General features: G+C 37.4%; 1 protein-coding gene across 1 annotated transcript in view; it reads left to right on the forward strand.

Annotated features, from left to right (window-relative positions):
* Positions 1-18067, forward strand: part of CFAP47 (cilia and flagella associated protein 47) — a 458984-nt gene that overhangs the window by 325687 nt on the left and 115230 nt on the right. Inside the window, exon 49 of the mRNA XM_054473062.2 lies at positions 745-856. Coding sequence (XP_054329037.1) covers positions 745-856 — 112 coding nt within the window. The remainder of the gene's footprint in view (positions 1-744; positions 857-18067) is intronic.

The following is an 18067-nucleotide window of genomic DNA, read 5'->3' on the forward strand; positions in this document are numbered from 1 at the left end:
AAAAAAGATAACTATGTGAGATAATGCATAGATTAGTTTGATTTAGCCATTTCACAATGTACATATATATCAAAACATCATGTTGTACATTATATACAATTTCTCATCCATTAAAAGTATGAAAAAGTTTTTAAAAGTATGCTAAATAAAAAAGTCAGTGACAAAAGTCCACATCGTACTGTTTAATTTCATTACTAATAATTGTTCACAATAGGCGCACATGTAGAGACACAAAGTAGACTATTGTTTCCCTGAGCAGTGGGGAGTAGGAAGATATAAGCACCCAGTAAACTGAAAGTTGGGTTTAGCCAGGGTGTGGTCAAATGCTGCTTAAATATTTTTTGTTTTATTAATACTGATGTGGAAATTTATTGAAACGATTCATCTCTTTTGTATATCAAACTGCCTAAAGACAATTGTGCATGATTGATGAGAGCTATTCAGACTTTCTAAGCATCAATGATCTTGATATAAGTAGTAACAGAATATAAGCATTATTTGTTTTGTAAGAATAATTTCCTTTGTTCCATTTTTAAGTAGGTTTGTTCTTAGATTTCTCTTCTACTGGATGTAGAATTTTTCTGGCTTACAGTTTTTTAAAAAAGTGAATGATTTTATTGGGAGTATTTAAATTAAATTTCAGTTTGTTCTATGCTTTAACTTGTTACAGTAATTTCATGTAGTGTAATGTACTTATTTTATGTTGATACTACATAATTCTTGTTTTTGAATTATCTCTTATAGGTAACTGCAGATCTTCCGATAGTGTGGGGAAATCCACAAATTACCGTACACCCTTATAAAGAAATTCTGTACCTGATTCATGTGCGCCCTTGGAAACGTGGTATATTGAAAGGTATAAAATCTATTAATAAAATATTAGTCATTTTCCTACTACGCTAGGATGGAAATATGATGAGACAAATAGAAATGCAATTTGTATTTCCACTTTCTATTAAATGACTCAGAAGAAAATTTAATTTTGTATTTCAGTCATTAGCTTTCTAAATAATCAGGGCTTTGATGCATACATTTTATGTCTAGTGCTATATTATCTTGGCCATTTATTCAAATTTATTTGTGGAACAAATTTCTATAAATGAAATTTTTAATTAAGGGTATTTACATTTAAAATGTGATAAATACTTTCAAATAGTTATACCCACGTATCAACCCAATGACATTTTAAGAGAATGTTTATTTACAGGACTGGATATTATAAAAACATTCACATGCACTTACTTGATATATGAAAAATAAGTTAAAGGTTTGATATATGTGAATTTTTTTCCTTTATCTTCCCTTGTCTGTAATAAAGTATTTATTTATGCAGATTTCCGCAATGGTCCCAGAACAGAATTACTTACATGGGAATCAGAGGGAGAGGTGTTCCTGTTACTTTTTGAAGGGAGAGGGGTAAGAAGTGATAGAAGAGTAATAGCTAGTACTGAGTGATTATGATTCATCAAAGGAATAAGTTGTCCTATTTGAGAGAAAATTAAATTCCCTGTGGTCGTTGGATACTGTTGAGGAAATTATTATAATGTAGGTAAGTGGATACAACTTTAGAAGTGTAGAAAGCATATACATGTACACATATTCTTTCTACACTTACATATGTGGTGGTATCTATTGCTCCTTGGACGTACTAGCCTCTCGTCCCTGCTTACCTCAACAAAGTGTTTGAGGGAAGGGTTTATATCTAGTATAGAAGCGATAGAGAGCTGCTGCAAAGAAGAAAGTGCAGAGAGCATACTGGATGCCTATGCTATTAAAAAGCAGAAGGGAAATTTCAGAGTGCCAACCACAATGATCCAATTATTGCCACTGTAATAGAATTTATGTAGGAAGAAACAGCTGCCCATCCCCACTCCCTGCTTCTAGTGTGCTTAACCTCAAATGCCAACACAGCAAAAATTGTTAGCATCTTCTGAAATCTTCCCCTTGTTTTTGAGATGTTTAGATTTACAAACACCATTAATAAGTCCTCAGTTGATAGGTAGATTTGAGCTATAATGTCTCTAGTCCAAACATTTCAATAAAGTAACATATTTTACTATTTTTTAGGTAATCCATAAGAAGTGAATTGATTTAAAGAAATTTAAATTTTAGTTTTCATTTTAATTGTCATTGACAGTCCTAGTAGTTGGTATATTTTCCTTAATTTTAGAGTTTTAACTCGTCTTTCGTGAAAGGCAGCAAGTCATTCAGAATTGGTACAATTAGTTTTGATAAAACATAGTCAATTTCAGTTTCCTGTTCTGTAGGAAGCAGTGAGTTCTACTACTTATGAGAAGAAACACATAAGAAACCACAAACTGTGAAACATTGTTGAATTCGGAATGTTTATAACTACCACAAAGCCCCTGGTCTGTGAATCAAACTCTTAAAGTTATTGGAATAGACTTACGAAAAATTAAATAATGAGATTTGGCAGGCCTTTCCTTTGTGTAATCTTTTTTGTTGTTGTTGGTTTTAGCAGCTTTTGTGACACCACAGTATTTCAATACATATTTTTACTATTTTGATATGGACTATTAACATGTTGGTTTGAAAAAATTTGGAACGTATTTGGTGAAGTTAAATGCAGCTCAGGATACATTGTTAAGTGAGGATGAATTAGGTTAATGTTTCTGGCTATACAAACCATTTTACAGGCTTCATAATTTTGAAAAATATTTACAAGACGTCATCATGTTAGCTCTTCCCAGGGCAGTGCCTTAGAATTAAATTAGTTGTCCCATTATGCTTTGGAAAAAACAGCCTGTAAAAGGGAGCCTAGCTCTAATTTTTACTGGTATTACTATTGGAAGACTTAAACTATAGATTAAACAGTATAAATACAATTGCTTCTGAACAGCTGCTAACTAATCTGAAGTGATATAAAGAAAACTAGATTATAAAAATTTCACACATATGAGAATTTTCCTGCTTTTGCTGGTTAAAGAACCATATCCATGTATGGGTACATGCATGTGTACACACATGTGTGTATGTATCAGATACTTTTAAAAAATTTTGTGTTCATTTTCAATTCTGTTATTGATTATATAATAATTATTTACTAAAGACCTATAATTTGGAAAGCCTTTATAAACATAGTAGTTATGAACAAAGCTGACATTCAACTAATTATGCTTTGCTTATTGAAATATTGTAACAACTGATCTTTTCTTACATGTTGGCAAATATTCAGTTGTTTGAGCTCCACTATCAAATAACTTTTGCCAGTCCAGATACCACAGCCCCTCACCCAGAACTCTTGGAACCTCCCAACAATTTAGCAGCTACTAAAGTGTTAGCACGTAAAGCATCAGGATGCCTCAGGACCTAGATCAGGCAGGACCTAGATCAGGTGTCCTTTCTGGTTGGTCAGTATTAGGATAAAGGTTTGTTAATTATTTTGAATATTACCACTATATCTAAATATGAATATCATGTAGCTCCTTCTTCCCGAGAATTCACATCTGGTGGTGGAAACAGGTATCCATAAATCATCTCAATGAAGGTATGCTTTGATATATCTAAAGTTTAATTATAGCACTGGGGAGCCTGATGGAAGGAAATATTAATCCCAACAATGGGGTCTGAGAGGGCTTCACAGGGGATGGTGGGTTTGATCTGAACCTTGAAGGATTTGGCAGGGGGTTGGGGAAACTTTCCAGCAGAGAAAAAACCTTATTGAAAACACAGAGAAGACAGTTTCTGTAAATTAAAAAGTAGATGGGTGTGTTTGGAGTGCATGTGTGAGGTAGAGAATGCAGAGTGACATACAATTAGCAATGCAGGTAGACATTTTAAGGCAGAGTTTTGTTTTACTTATTGCACTGGGAGCCATTGAAGATTGCTGAGGAGGCAAGAGGTATGAGTCAACTGAGTTTGAAGAAGAGAAATCTGGAGATAATATAAAAAACAGACAAGAGGGGTGAGATAGGCCAGTAAGATCTGGGAGATCATTTAGGGGTCTTTGACAATATCCAAGGTAATCAGTTCTGTGTACCCACTCCCAAAAGCAAACCCTAAGGCAAGAGTTTAATTCCAAGTAGTTAATCTGAGAGGTGATCAGGAGAATCACACTAAGTAAAGGGGGAAGTGAGATGCTGGAGGGAGAAAGCCAATAAGTAAGCAAGCTAGTTACCAGATTACTGCTGAAAACTGAGGGACCTCACTGGGACCTTCAGAAAGAATTGTCATACTGAAGGGCAAGGGAGTTGGAGTATTTATCTGTTAACCCCTAATTGATTAAAGTTTTCTCTTAGGTCAGAGTTGTGTAACAGTGAGTTCCCACAGGCAGAGTTGTAGGAAACCACTGGTGTGTATAGGAACTCTCTGCAGGGGGGATTTTTGTGAGGGCACTGACAGCATGTACTAATGTTATACCAGTATTATATTTGGTATGTTTGTTGGTAGAAAGAAATGTTGAGAACTGGATGGATTTGGAATTTTCAAGGCAGCCTGCAGTGATCTACAATCATGTTCCAAGTGTGCCTGTGTGGAGGTTTGTTTTAAATGCCTATTTGGCCATGGAACCAAAAGTGAAGATGGACCATTCTAAATCAGAGTTAGGGCAGAACAAACTAGGCAATGATAATGAATTAAGAAACAGAGGGACAACTTCAAGAGAAATAAAGAGGGAAAATGATGCTGTAACAGGTTGAGTTTCCAGGAAATCAGATTCTGAGAGAGGAGGTTAGAATGCAGGACATTTATTAGGGAAAGTGTTATGAGCAACACTTGTGGGAAGAAAAGGTAAGAAAGTATATTTAGCAGAGGTAGAAACTGAGCTTTGGCGAAGGCCCACTGAAGGCTTCAGCCAACTCATTAAGGCCCCTGAAGCTGGGATGGCCCTTCAGAGTTGTCCCGAATTGGGAGAAAGAGACTAGACCTTCACAGTACTGTGTTGATCAGTCATTGAAAGTGGGCTACATGTGGAAGGAGGTTTGACCTTGAGTGAAGCTTTTATTTTATTTTTTCAAGCAAGGCAATGCATAAAGAGGGCTGACCTGATGGCCATCTTCCAGCATTATTTCCAGTAGCTATGGGAGTAAGTTCCTCATTCCTGAAAAGATATATCATTAGTGCATTGTAGTGTCTTCCACAGTTGTATTTGATGAAAATTGAATATGAAAAAGAAAGGAGAAAATAGAGTCAAATGTACTTCGGACAGTAAGCAACTCTAAGCAAAGTGAGACCAGTAACTGTGAGGGGGAAGTAATCAGAAGGGTAAGTTTACTGCTTAGGAATGAAAGCCTAGTTCTATCTTGACTTCAAAGTTATCTTTTTATGTCATTAAGTTTCGGAAAAAAAATGACAATATAGAATAAGTAAACCTAGATATAAAAACATATAACCTTAAGGAGAAACAAACAAACAAATCCAAGCAAAAATCACCATGTTTGCAGGTGTGAGAGAAATAATGTGTTAATGACTGAAAGCAATAAAAAACGATTGCTTAATTCTTTCTTTTGTAACTATAAAGTGACCTATCTGGTATAGATAAATATGAGAATGCAAAAAGCTATTATTACTGTTCATTATTACAGGATTAGTGTGTAACCAACTGTAGACACAGAGTAACGGCCTGTTGCTTATTTGCAGTGGTGAAATATGCAAATAAATTTTCATTTGTCTTAACTAGAAGCTGTTTTGTTTTGCACAAGACTAGTATATAGGTGAAGATGAGTAGGCCTTAGTGGTGATTATATACTTTATTAGTAGTAATTCTTAATTTTATTTTGATTGCAACAACATAATATGATTCAGAAATATGATTTAGAGATGGCTGTAAAGATGCATGTTCACAACATAAAGCAACTAATTTGTAATGTAGCACTAGCAAAATAACTTGTAAGTGTAAGAGTTAAGACTGTATAATTTGGTATAGCTTACATATCATTTTCCTAATAATTTGCTCCAGTTGTTCTTTAATAATCTACATAGACCTCATGTCTCTGGCATGACTTTTCTGAGCTCTGTATGAAGATGTCATCAATCAGCTTAGCTTTTTTCAACTTGTGAACAACTTTAAAAAACATGTTTTACAAACAACAAAGAGGGAACTGTGTAAACTTGTAAAGATACTTCTAGGGACCCCTTTCTATGTCTACAGCTAGGAAGCTAAATAATTAATTTGGGGCTAGGTGATCCAAAAATATGTGAAAACTGTACCCCAAACCATGCAAATGTGAGCTCTTTAACTAATGATTTTGCTCTTTGATTCTCATTTATGGTCCCTAAAGCCAAGATTCCAGCCACTACTGAGTAGCACATATTCCAGAACAAATGTCATCTCCAATGATGACCCACTACAGTAGATTCATGCTGTTTTAGTTTCTGTGTGTTTAACTCAAAATTTTCAGTTGAGAGAGGATTCTCTGAATATCTTTCCAACATATTATGAAAATAGAAACCCACGAATATTTTTAAAGGCTTTTATTTTATTGTTAACTAGTGCAGTTGATTTTTTAAAGCCTTAGTATAGGACTTCATAATTATCTCTTGTGAACTTCTACATGTGAGCAACAAATACAGTTTCATCTCCAAGGAAAAAGTTTTTAGAATTTCTTACAGTCATCAATGATGTTTTATTTGTGAACCTGAAGAACATAAAAAGAGGGGGTAGAACTCAGTAATCAAGTATCTTCCCTTTGCCCACAGGATTGATGGAAGGGCAACAGAGAAAGGATATAACAAGAATAATTTATTGAATTATGAGCCATTTAAGCGTATGAACAAAACCAGGCTAGAAGACTTTAATATGTTGATCATGGCCTGGTGGCCTAAAACTATCTCCACTGTTGATCATGGCCTGGTGGCCTAAAACTATCTCCAAACATTACAAAACAAGAATATTTTCTTTTTCTTTTCTCTTTTTTCTTTTTTCTTTTTTTTTTTTTAAATTGAGACAGGGTCTCACCCTGTTGCCCAGGTAGAGTTTAGTGGTGTGAACATGGCTTACTATAGCTTCGACCTCCTGGACTCAGTGATCCTTCCACCTCAGCCTCCCATGTAGTTGGGACAACAGTTGTGTACTACCATGTATGGCTGTTTTTGAATGTTTTTAACATATGGAGCCTGACCATGTTGCTCAGGCTGCTCTTGAACTCCTGGGCTTAAGTAATTTACCTGCCTTGGGTTCCCAAAGTGCTGAGATTATAGGCGTGAGCCACCGCACCTGGCCAGCAAGAATATTTGCACACAGTATGTACTTTGTGCACTTACAGTGGCAAGTCTTTGGATTTTATATAACCCTACATGGACTCAGTTCACTGTAGTCACCAAGGTGCTTTAAATATTTTTACTCCATACTAAAAAATTAAATACAAAGGACCGAAGGGTTTCCATTCATATTAGTAGTCTTCATTTCTACCTTGAACATTCATGCTATAGTAGTGTGAAATTCTCTTATTATCCATGACCCTTAGTAGCCTGGTAGCTCCAGCAAATAAGTAAGAATGATCAATTTTGATTTTGTCAAAATTCAGCTTGTATTTTGTTTAATAGCACCTAAAAGTGCTTTCTTACTTGCTGAAAAATTGTTGTGTTCATTAACACAACTGTAAACTTTGTGCTTGTTTATGTATAGAGAACATTCATTTCTAAAAATTTGCAATTTGGAACTTGCTACACTGGAATGGAATCTGTTTATGACACTGGCATAAGAAAGCTTCATTCAAATTGCAAACGAGCTTTTAGTTCGCTTTGGTAAAAGATCCCCAAACCAATAGAGTTAGCTTGAGAAATATGAAGTTTTGTTTTTATTCAACACTAAATATATCCATAGTAGGCTTATTTTGTCTTTACTTTTATAAAACAATTTTTAGATATTACTTTCTAGAATATAAAGAAATAATTTTCTTTACAATGAGAGCTCTTTAATATTTATTATTTTTATTCTGGAATATAAGCCAAGCTACATTTAAATATCCTGAATAAGCCATCTTTGATTTTTGACATTTAATTGATGCACAACTATTTTCAGGGCTTCAAACAAGAATATTGTAGCAATTGAGGATAACTTTATGTAAAATGTAGTTTCAGTGTGAGTTTATGTATCTTAGGAATATGTAATATTTTCTCAAATAAATGCAGCTTTTTAAAAATGAAAGGCCACCATCGACATATAATTATTTTTCTATATTTCCATGTTACATAAATAAAAGACTCTGGTTATGTACCTGATACCACTTTTAGGCTGTAGAACCTCAGCCAGGTTATTCCATCCCCAGAGCATCCATTTCTTTATCCACAGAAATGCAATATAAATACTTTCTCTATCACCTGTTGCTGTGTCATCAATGGGTGATAGCACTGTGAAGCCCCTAACATAGAACATGCAGAAGGCAGTAAATAAATATTCTTATTATTTTATGCAATTTGACACACATCACTTCAACTACCAGTATTATCCTTCTCTAACTGTGTAATCTTGGGTAATTTACTTAACCTCCCCGAATGTCGGGTTTTTTTGTTTGTGAAATATAGATAATATTTAGACTTTCAGGGTGGCTATGGGGATTAAATGGAAATATACGAAAAGTGTTAATTTAGTAGATGTTCAATTAATGTTGATTGCTCTTATTTAAAACACTAACTCTCAACTCTACCCGTCTGCCCCTCACATTTGGAAAAAGTCATTTCCAACATTGAAAAAGATCATTTAGGGGCATAATTTGCACAAAATCACTGTGTTTATTAAAATTTATCTTCTATTCTTTAAATGTAGCAAGTCCTAGAAAAAAATCTGTGTGAGAAACTGGCTTAGGGCATGCATGATACAAATGTAAAAATATACCTTTTACATATATATTTGCAAAATATAGAAATATATATGTATATATGTAGTATTTGAGGCTTATTAGAATTTTGCTTATGATTGTCAGTTTCATTTTTATGTCTCCTAGTAACTATTGAAAAATGCATGATTTCTTTATTAATGATAACTATTAACAGCAACTACATATACTTCTCTAATCCTCTAACAGTATTTGATATAGGTACTATTATTTTCTTTGTTGTACCAAGAAGGAAACTAAGTCACAGAGAGCTTAATTTTTTAGTCACATCATTTGTCAATGACAGAGCTGGAATTGGAACCTGGGAAGTTTGACTCCAAAGTATTTGCTCTGCATCACTCTACCACATTGTCTCTTTATTAATTTTTTTTGCCTTTTCTACTTTTACTTTAGATTCAGGGAGTACATGTGCAAGTTTGTTACATGGGTAAATTGCATGTTGCTGAGGCTTGGTGTGCAAATGACTTTGTCACCAAGGTATTTAGCATAGTACCCCAGAAGTAGCCTTCCAACAAATGCCCTTCTCCCACTTTTCCCCCTCAAGCAGTTCCCAGTGTCTATTGCTCCCATCTTTGTGCCCATGTCTATTCAATCTTTAGCTCCCATTTGTAAGTGAGAACATGTGATATTTGGTTTTCTGTTCCTGTGTTAATTTGCTCAGGATAATGGCCTCTAGATGCATCCATGTTGCTTCAAATGACACAATTTCATTCATTTTTATGGCTACATAGTGTTCCATGGTGTGTGTGTGTGTGTGTGTGTGTGTGTGTGTGTATAACATTTTATTTATTCATTACACTCTTGATGGTCATCTTGGTTGATTCCATGTCTTTGTTATTGTGAATATCCCTGCGATAAACAATATGAGTACATAAATTCTTTTGGTAGAACTATTTATTTCCCTTTGGATATATGCCAAATAGTGGGATTGCTGGGTCAAATGATAGTTCAAAATTCTTTAAGAAGTATCCAAACTGCTTTCCACAGTGGCTGAACTAACTTACATTCCCACCAACAATGTATAAGTGTTCCCTTTTCTTCACAACCTCGCAGCATCTATTATTTTCTGACTTTTTAATAATAACCATTCAGATTGGTGTGAGATGGTATCTCACAGAGTTTTTGATTTACATTTATCTAATATTTAGTTATGATCAGCATTTTTTCATATATTTGTTGGTTACATGTTTGTCTTCTTTTAAGAACTGTCTGTTCATGTGTTTAGCTACATTTTTAATGGGGTTGTTTCCTTTTTGTGTATTAAGTTACTTATAGATTTTGGATATTAGACCTTTGTTGAATGCATACTTCGCAAATATTTTCTCCCATTCTGTAAGTTGTCTGTTTAATCTGTTGTCTGTTTCTCTTGCTATGCAGAAACTTTTTACTTTAATTAGGTCCCACTTGTCTGTTTTTGGTTTTGTTGCAATTGCTTTTGGTATATTCAACAAGACATCTTTGCCAAGGTCTATGTCCAGAATGGTATGTCTTAGGTTTTGTTCTAGGATTTTTTTTTTATAGTTCAGGGTCTTACATTTAAGTTTTTAATCAGTCTTGAGTTCCTTTTTGTGTATGATGAAAGGAAGGAGTACAGTTTCAGTCTTCTGCATATGGCTAGACAATTATCCCAGTACTATTTATTGAACAGGGAGTCCATTACTCATTGCTTGTTATTGTTGACTTTGTCAAAGATCAGATGGCTGTAGGTGTTCAGCTTTATTTCTGGTTTCTCTAACGTGTTGGATTGGCCTATGTGTCTATTTCTGTACAAGTACCTTGCCATTTTGGTTACTTTAGCCTTGTAGTATAGTTTCAAGTCAGGTAGTGTGATGCCTTTGGCTTTGCGTTTCTTTTAAATTTTTTTATTTGTAATTGTTGTGGGTACATAGCAGTTGTATGTATTTGTGGGGTACATGAGATGTTTTGATAAAGGCATGCAATATGAAATAAATCATGGAGAATGGGATATCCATTCCCTCAAGGATCTATTATTTGTGTTACAAACAATCCAATTACAATCTTTTAGTTATTTTAAAATATACAATTAAGTTATTATTGTCTATAGTCACTCTGTTTTGGTACCAAATAGTAGGTCTTATTCATTTATTCTATTTTATTGTACCAATTAACCATACCTACCTCCCACCAACCCCCCACTACCCTTCCCAGCCTCTGGTAATCATCCTTCTACTATCACCATAAATTCAATTGTTTTGATTTTTAGATCCACAAATAAGAAAATGCAATGTTTGTCTTTCTGTGCCTGGCTCATTTCACTTAACATAATGATCTCCAATTGCATCTATGTTATTACAAATAACAGGATCTCATTCTTTTTTATGGCTAAATCATACTCCATTGTGTGTATATACACATTTTCTTTATTTATTCATCTGTTGATGTACACTTACATTGCTTCCAAATCTTAAATATTGTGAACAGTGCTACAACAAACATGAGGGTGTAGCTGTCTCTTTGATATATTGTTTCCTTTCTTTGGGATATATACTCAGCAGTGGGATTACTGGATCGTACGGTATATCTATTTTTCATTTTTTAAGGAACCTCTCAACTGTTCTTCACAATGGTTGTACTAATTTATATTCCCAACAACAGTATATGAGGGTTCCCCTTTCTCCACATCCTTGCCAGCATTTGTTATTGCCTGCCTTTTGGATATAAGCCATGTTGCCTGGGGTGAGATGATATCTCATTATAGTTTTGATTTGCATTTCTCTGATGATCAATAATGTTGAGAACCTTTTTACATGCCTGTTTGCCATTTGTATGTCTTCTTTTGAGATATATTTATTCAAATATTTCTCCCATTTTTATCAGATTATTAGTTTTTTATAGAGTTGTTTGAGCTCCTTATATATTCTGGTCATTAATCCCTTGTCTGATGTGTACTTTGCAAATGTGTTCTCCCAATCTGTGGGTTGTCACTTCAGTTTGTTGACAGTTTCTTTTACTGTGCAGAATATTTTTAATTTGCCATTGTCTTCTGGCCTATAAAATTTCCACTGAAATGTCTGCTGTCAGACACATGGGAGCTCCATTGTATGTTATTTGTTTCTTTTCTCCTGCTGGTTTTAGGATCCTTCCTTTATCCTTGACCTTTGGGAGTTTGATTATTAAACGCCTTGAGATAGTCTTCTTTGAGTTAAAACTGCTTGGTTTCTATAACATTCTTGAATGTGGATAGTCATATCTTTCTCTAGGTTTGGGAAGTTCTCCATTTTTATCCCTTGGAATAAACTTTCTACCCATAGTTATTTGCTTACCTTCCCTTTAAGGCCAATAACTATCTTTCCAAAGGCAGAGGAGCCCCACCTGTAGCTGCAGGCCATGAGGAATACTGCCAAATGACGGCCAATGTTCCTTTAAGGCCCAAGGGCTCTCAAGTCAGCTTGTGGTGAATGCTGCCTGACCTGGGACTCACCCTTCAGGGCACTGGACTCTCCTCTTGCCCAGGGCAGGTCCAGAGACGTCATCCAATAGACAAGTCCTGAAATCAAGGACACCAAGAGCCCCTGTGGCCATGCTGGTACCTAAGGTGCACGATGATGTCCCTTTTACTTTTCGCTCTGCTTTTCTCAAGCAGCCACCCTATAGCCACCACAAGTGGTGATGTGCTGAGTCTCACCTGAAGCCAGCAAGTCTCAGAGGCTCACCCAAGGCCCTTGATGTAGCACCTGGGTATTACTGCTGATTATTCAGGGCCCGAGGACTCTTCAGTTAGCACGTGATGAATGCTGCCAGGACTGTGTCCTTCCCTCCAGTGTATCTGGTTCCCTTCTGACCAAGTGTGTGTCTAGAAATGTCGTCTGCAAGCTAGGGCCTAGAATGGGGTCCTCAAAATATTGACTGATGCTTATCCTGCTGTGGCTGAGCTGCTATCCAAAATGCAAGACAAAGTACTCCCCATTCTTCCCTCTCCTTTCCTCAAGGGGAAGGAAGGGGTCTCTTCTGGAGCTACGAGCCTTGCAGCCTGGGGTTAGGACTTCGGTGATGCCAGCTCTCCCTCACCCAGCTGGTGTCTCAGTAGGTCATGTACACCCCCAAGTCCATTGTCTCTGGGCTAGATCTAGGGTTTGCTTAATGATTGCAGTCTTTATAGACTATACTGCCTTTCCAGTTTATTTATAGACCCAACACAGTTTAGCCCTTGGTTGCAAGGTTGGTAGGAACTCAAGTTCAGACCACTGGGATTGACAATTCCCCTCTGGCGAGGGCTGTTTTTAATGCTCCCTCTGTGGGTGGGCATCAGCTGATTTTGGTCTGGTTTTCCTTTCTGCTCTAATAGGAAAGCACAAGCACTGAGTTAAATGCCCCACAATTGCTGTGCTTCTCCTCCTCCAGCACCCAGAGATGCTCCCTGCTCACTGCCACCATTGCTGTGGGGTGGGTGAGGGGTGACATTGGAGACTCAAGACTATTTTTTTCTATTTCTTCAGTGCCTCTTTCAGTGACACAAATATAAAGCCAGGTACTATGAGGGCACACTTGATTTTTGGTTCTTATGAAGGTATTTTTTCTGTGCAGGTAAGTGTTAAAATGCTGTTGTTGCAGGGGAGATAATCAGTGGAGCCTTCTATTCTGCCATCTTGCTCCATCTCTCCCACCTTTGACTTTCATCTTTTTACTTAGGATTGCTTTGACTATTTGGGCACTTTTTTGGCTCCATATGAATTTTAAAATAATTTTTATTTCTAATTTTGTGAAAAATGTTGTTAATAGTTTCACAGAAATAACATTGAAACTGTACATTTCTTTGGGACATTTGGCCATTTTAATAAGACTTCTTCCTATGCATGAGCATGGAATGTTTTTTCATTTGTGGTGTCTTGTGATTTGTTTCTTTTTTCTTTGAGATGGAGTCTCACTCTGTCACCCCAGGCTGGAGTGCAGTAGCGTGATCTCGGCTCACTGCAAGCTCCGCCTCCCGGGTTCACGCCATTCTCCTGCCTCAGCCTCCAGAGTAGCTGGGACTACAGGCGTCCGCCACCACGCCCGGCTAATTTTTTTGTATTTTTAGTAGAGACGGGGTTTCACTGTGTTAGCGGGGATGGTCTCGATCTCCTGACCTCATGATCCGCCCGCCCAGTGTTTTGTAATTCTCACTGTAGTCATTTTTCACCTCCTTGGTAAGCTGTATTTCTAGGTAGTTTATCCTTTTTGTGCCTATTATAAAAAGGACTGTGTTCTTGATTTGGCCCTGAATTAGGACATTTTCCATGTGTAGAAATGCTATTGATTTTTTGTGCATTGATTTTGTATCCTGAAAATTTACTGAAGTCATTTATCAGTTCTGGAAGCCTTCTGGTGGTGTCTGTAAGTTTTCTGAGTATAGAATCACATTGTCTGTAAAGAGATTGTTTGACATCCTCTCTTCTGATTTGAATGCCCTTTATTTCTTTATCTTGTTTGATTGCTCTGGCTAGGACTTCCAGTATTATGTTGAAGAGGAGTAGTGTGAGTGGACGTCTTTGTCTTGTTCAGTTCTCAAGGTGGATATTTCCAGCTTTTGCCCATTCAGTATGATACTGGCTATAGATTTGTTGTACATGGTTCTTATTATTTTGAGGTTTGTTCCTTCGGTGAGTAATTTGTTGAGGGTTTTGAATGTGAAGTGATGATAAATTTTATTGAAGGCCTTTTCTGTGTCTCTTATATCTTAATGTGCTTTCTTGCCATCCAGATTTTGAATTCTATGTCTGACATTTCAGCCATTTCAATCTGATTAAGAACCATTTCTGGGAAGATAGTGTGATTTTTTTTGGAGGTAAAAAGATACTGTGACTTTTAGAGTTTCCAGAGTTCTGTGCTGGTTCTTTCCATCTGTGAGGGCTGATGTCCCTTTATCATTTGAAATTGCTGTCATTTGGATAGGCTTTATATTTTTATGGTCATTATTGCCCTTGAAGGTGTGACTGTGGTGCAAGTTGTGTATAGTTGAATGACTTAGTTTCTGGATGCTTTCAGAGGGCCAGTGCTCAATTCCACATTGCTGGGCTATGTGCTCTATCCATGAGTGGCTGGTACTGGGTCCATGGCTTTGTCCACTGTTCCCTTGAGGTTAAGCCCCAGCTGGGATGGAGGAGCTGAGGCACTGCCAGATTATTGGCAACAGCACTCCATAGGGAATGGTGGGGGCACGGTGGGTGTAAATGCTCCAGTGGGGGTGGTGACAGCACTATGGGTGAGAAGTGCTCTGGTGAGGGACTTGGGGGCACCACAGGTGACAGGCTCTCCAGCAGGGGTGCCAGGGGTGGCATGCACTTGGGCTGGGTTGATGGTGGCACCACTGGTGGGACACACTGTGACAGGGGTGGCAGGGGTGCCACAGGTGGGATGCACTCCAGCCCAAGGGTGACACCAGAAGGAGGTACTTGGGGAGGTGGGGGGCCATGGGCTGGAAGTGCTTCAGTGGGCACAGCATGGGCACTATTTGTAGGAGGTGCTCTGGCAGGGGCACTATGGGTGGGAACCCTTCTGGCAGGGGATGCCATGGGCAGAAAGTACTTCGGTGCGACAGTGGTGGTGCCGCAGCTGATTGTGACCCATAGGGACAGTGGTGAGGTTGCAGGCAAATGCCTTCTGGTGGGAGGATGTCAGCAAAAGTGCTCCAGTGGGGTGACAGGAGGATATGGTTAAAGTGCTGTGATGGTAGATGCTGGCAAAAAACCTTTTGGTGGGGTAGCTGAGGCTGCACTGCATGTAGGCATGACCTGGCAGGAACTCTGGGAGGGGCTGGGAGGTCAGTGGGGCATGCAGATCAGATTCGCCCTGGTCCTATGGAAAAGACAGCCCTTCTCTCTCCAGGTCTAGCAGCTTACATATATCAGACCCACCCCTTTCCTCAGGAGCTGTTCAGGGCCTGGAACGCATCCTGGCACTCAGCAATCCCATGCATGGTTTCCAGCTTCCTCCTCCTTCAGTCCCAACATCTGGGCCCTCTCTTCAACCTCTCTCAGTGCATTCTTTCAGTCAGTCTGCTTGACGCATGCCATATTCCTCAATATTCTGATCTGTCTTGGTGAGAGAAGTTCTTCCTGGCCGTGTCTAGTTAGCCATCTTGTCCAAGTCTTTGACATTGAAGGAAACTTATTGACCATAGTACCACAGGAACAGTTGAGATGTTATCTAATGTAAATTTTGCTTTTTTCTGTGTTTTTCTTTCTCCTCACTGTTCCCTTCTTAATTTGATTTGCAAAAGCCCAAAATGCCAGATGATTATATATACCTCCCTTGACAACTTCCAAATATGATATGGGCATATGGGGGATTTGGAACTTCTTTTGTCCCCTGTCTATCCTAGCTTATTTCAGTGAAAAAAACTAGGTAGAGTGCTATGAATATCTTGGCTGAAACTGAATTTGGATTTTTTTGGTTTTTTGCCATCAGCAATATTGACTGCCATACTTGTAGACGCAAAACCAATCAGGTGTCATTGGTCTTTGAAAATAATTATTGTTTGCTATAAAGTGGTTCATGTTCTTTTTTTTTTTTCTTTTTTTTGAGACAGAGTCTTGCTCTGTTGCCCAGGTTGGAGTGCAGTGGCATGATCTCGGCTCACTGCAAGCTCCGCCTCCCGGGTTCACGCCATTCTCCTGCCTCAGCCTCCCGAGTAGCTGGGACTACAGGCACCCGCCACCACACTCAGCTAATTTTTTGTATTTTTAGTAGAGATGGGGTTTCACCGTGTTAGCCAGGATGGTTTTGATCTCCTGACCTCGTGATCTGCCCACCTTGGCCTCCCAAAGTGCTGGGATTACAGGCGTGAGCCACCGCGCCCGACAAAGTGGTTCATATTCTTTTAGGTGACAGGAGTGATTTTTAAAAGCAAGACCTTGAGGCATTGTGGAGATCGTACATTTGGTATTATTGGGTGCTCTCATGATCCTTTGGACATTTTTCTTTTCTTTTACAATTTTAGCTTTCCCAGGTAGCCTATGCTCTGATGTTTCATGATGCCATTACCCTAGAGGGTTTGTGAGTACTAGACCTTTTCTTTCTGACTCTTCATACCAAAATCAAGATGAGTATTAATTCTATCCCCAAGTTGTACTCACATGATTGTCTAGAAATGAATTCATTTGTGTAAATAGATCTGCAAGTGATGTCACATATGGCATTTTCTGCCTTTACATAAGATGATCTGTCCTCTGATCGCTAGCCTGGCCTTGGCCTCCAGGCCAGTTTCTGGCATACAGCTGCAGGTGTCCAGTCAACAATGAATAGAAGAAGCAATGCATTTTCAAAAATAAAGTTGCTCCCAATATATTTTAAAAGTTACTTAGTATTGCGATAATAAGAGTACAATAAAATATGAGAACAAGGAAGATTTACCTGCTTGAAGAAAAGTAAATTTGAAACTGCCTATACTCTGTCATGCTGAAGGAAAGACATTCCTGCAACTTAATTGTTTGCCACGAGGTCCAACACTCACTTGTAATTTTTGATTATATATTAGATAAATAGTTCTTACTGGAAGTGAAGGCTATAGATGCTCTATTGAATATAAATTTGGGTTACTTTAGGGAGAAGGTTCTAGTGGCTGATGAATCCACCCATTATATTCTAGAGAAAGTCTTTTTCTTTGAATTTTGAGCTACTAAGCTATGTTTAGCATTTTTATTTAAAAATTAAACTTCTCTCTTTCTTTGTGTGTATATGTGTGTCTGTCTGTCTGTCTGTCCTGCTTGCTCAATCAGAAGAATTTGTTTATGTTGTGGAAAGTTATTTACAGTCAAATGAAAATGTGATTTGGCAGGTTGTTGGTTCTTCTCATGTAAGACATAAGAATGCAGCGTACCAGCATGGCACATGTATACATATGTAACTTACCTGCACATTGCGCACATGTACCATAAAACCTAAAGTATAATAATAATAATAATAATAATAATAATAATAAAAGAAAAAAAAAAGAATCATAAAAAAAAAAAAAAGAATCTCAGATATAGCAGTTACATAAGAATCACAGATACAAGGGCTTATTGTAAAGTATTTCATTATATATTTTTTCAATTAGAAACTTTTCAAGTTTAAAATACCCTTCAATGATAATTTTCTAAATGTCAGGATTTAAGCATAACCTATTGAATTTACTAATTCAGTTAGATAATTTTTCAGAAATTCTGAACCTTTAGAAGAATTGGCTCTTAAATCTTTTAAAATATGTCAGCATTTCAAAAAGGTTTGCAAATACTGATAAACCTTTGATTCTGGCCAGTCTTTACACTTTTGTGAAAAGTGATCTCCCTGTT

The sequence above is a fragment of the Pongo pygmaeus genome, chromosome X, assembly GCF_028885625.2.
Source record: "Pongo pygmaeus isolate AG05252 chromosome X, NHGRI_mPonPyg2-v2.0_pri, whole genome shotgun sequence".
In the NCBI taxonomy this organism is placed as follows: domain Eukaryota; kingdom Metazoa; phylum Chordata; class Mammalia; order Primates; family Hominidae; genus Pongo; species Pongo pygmaeus.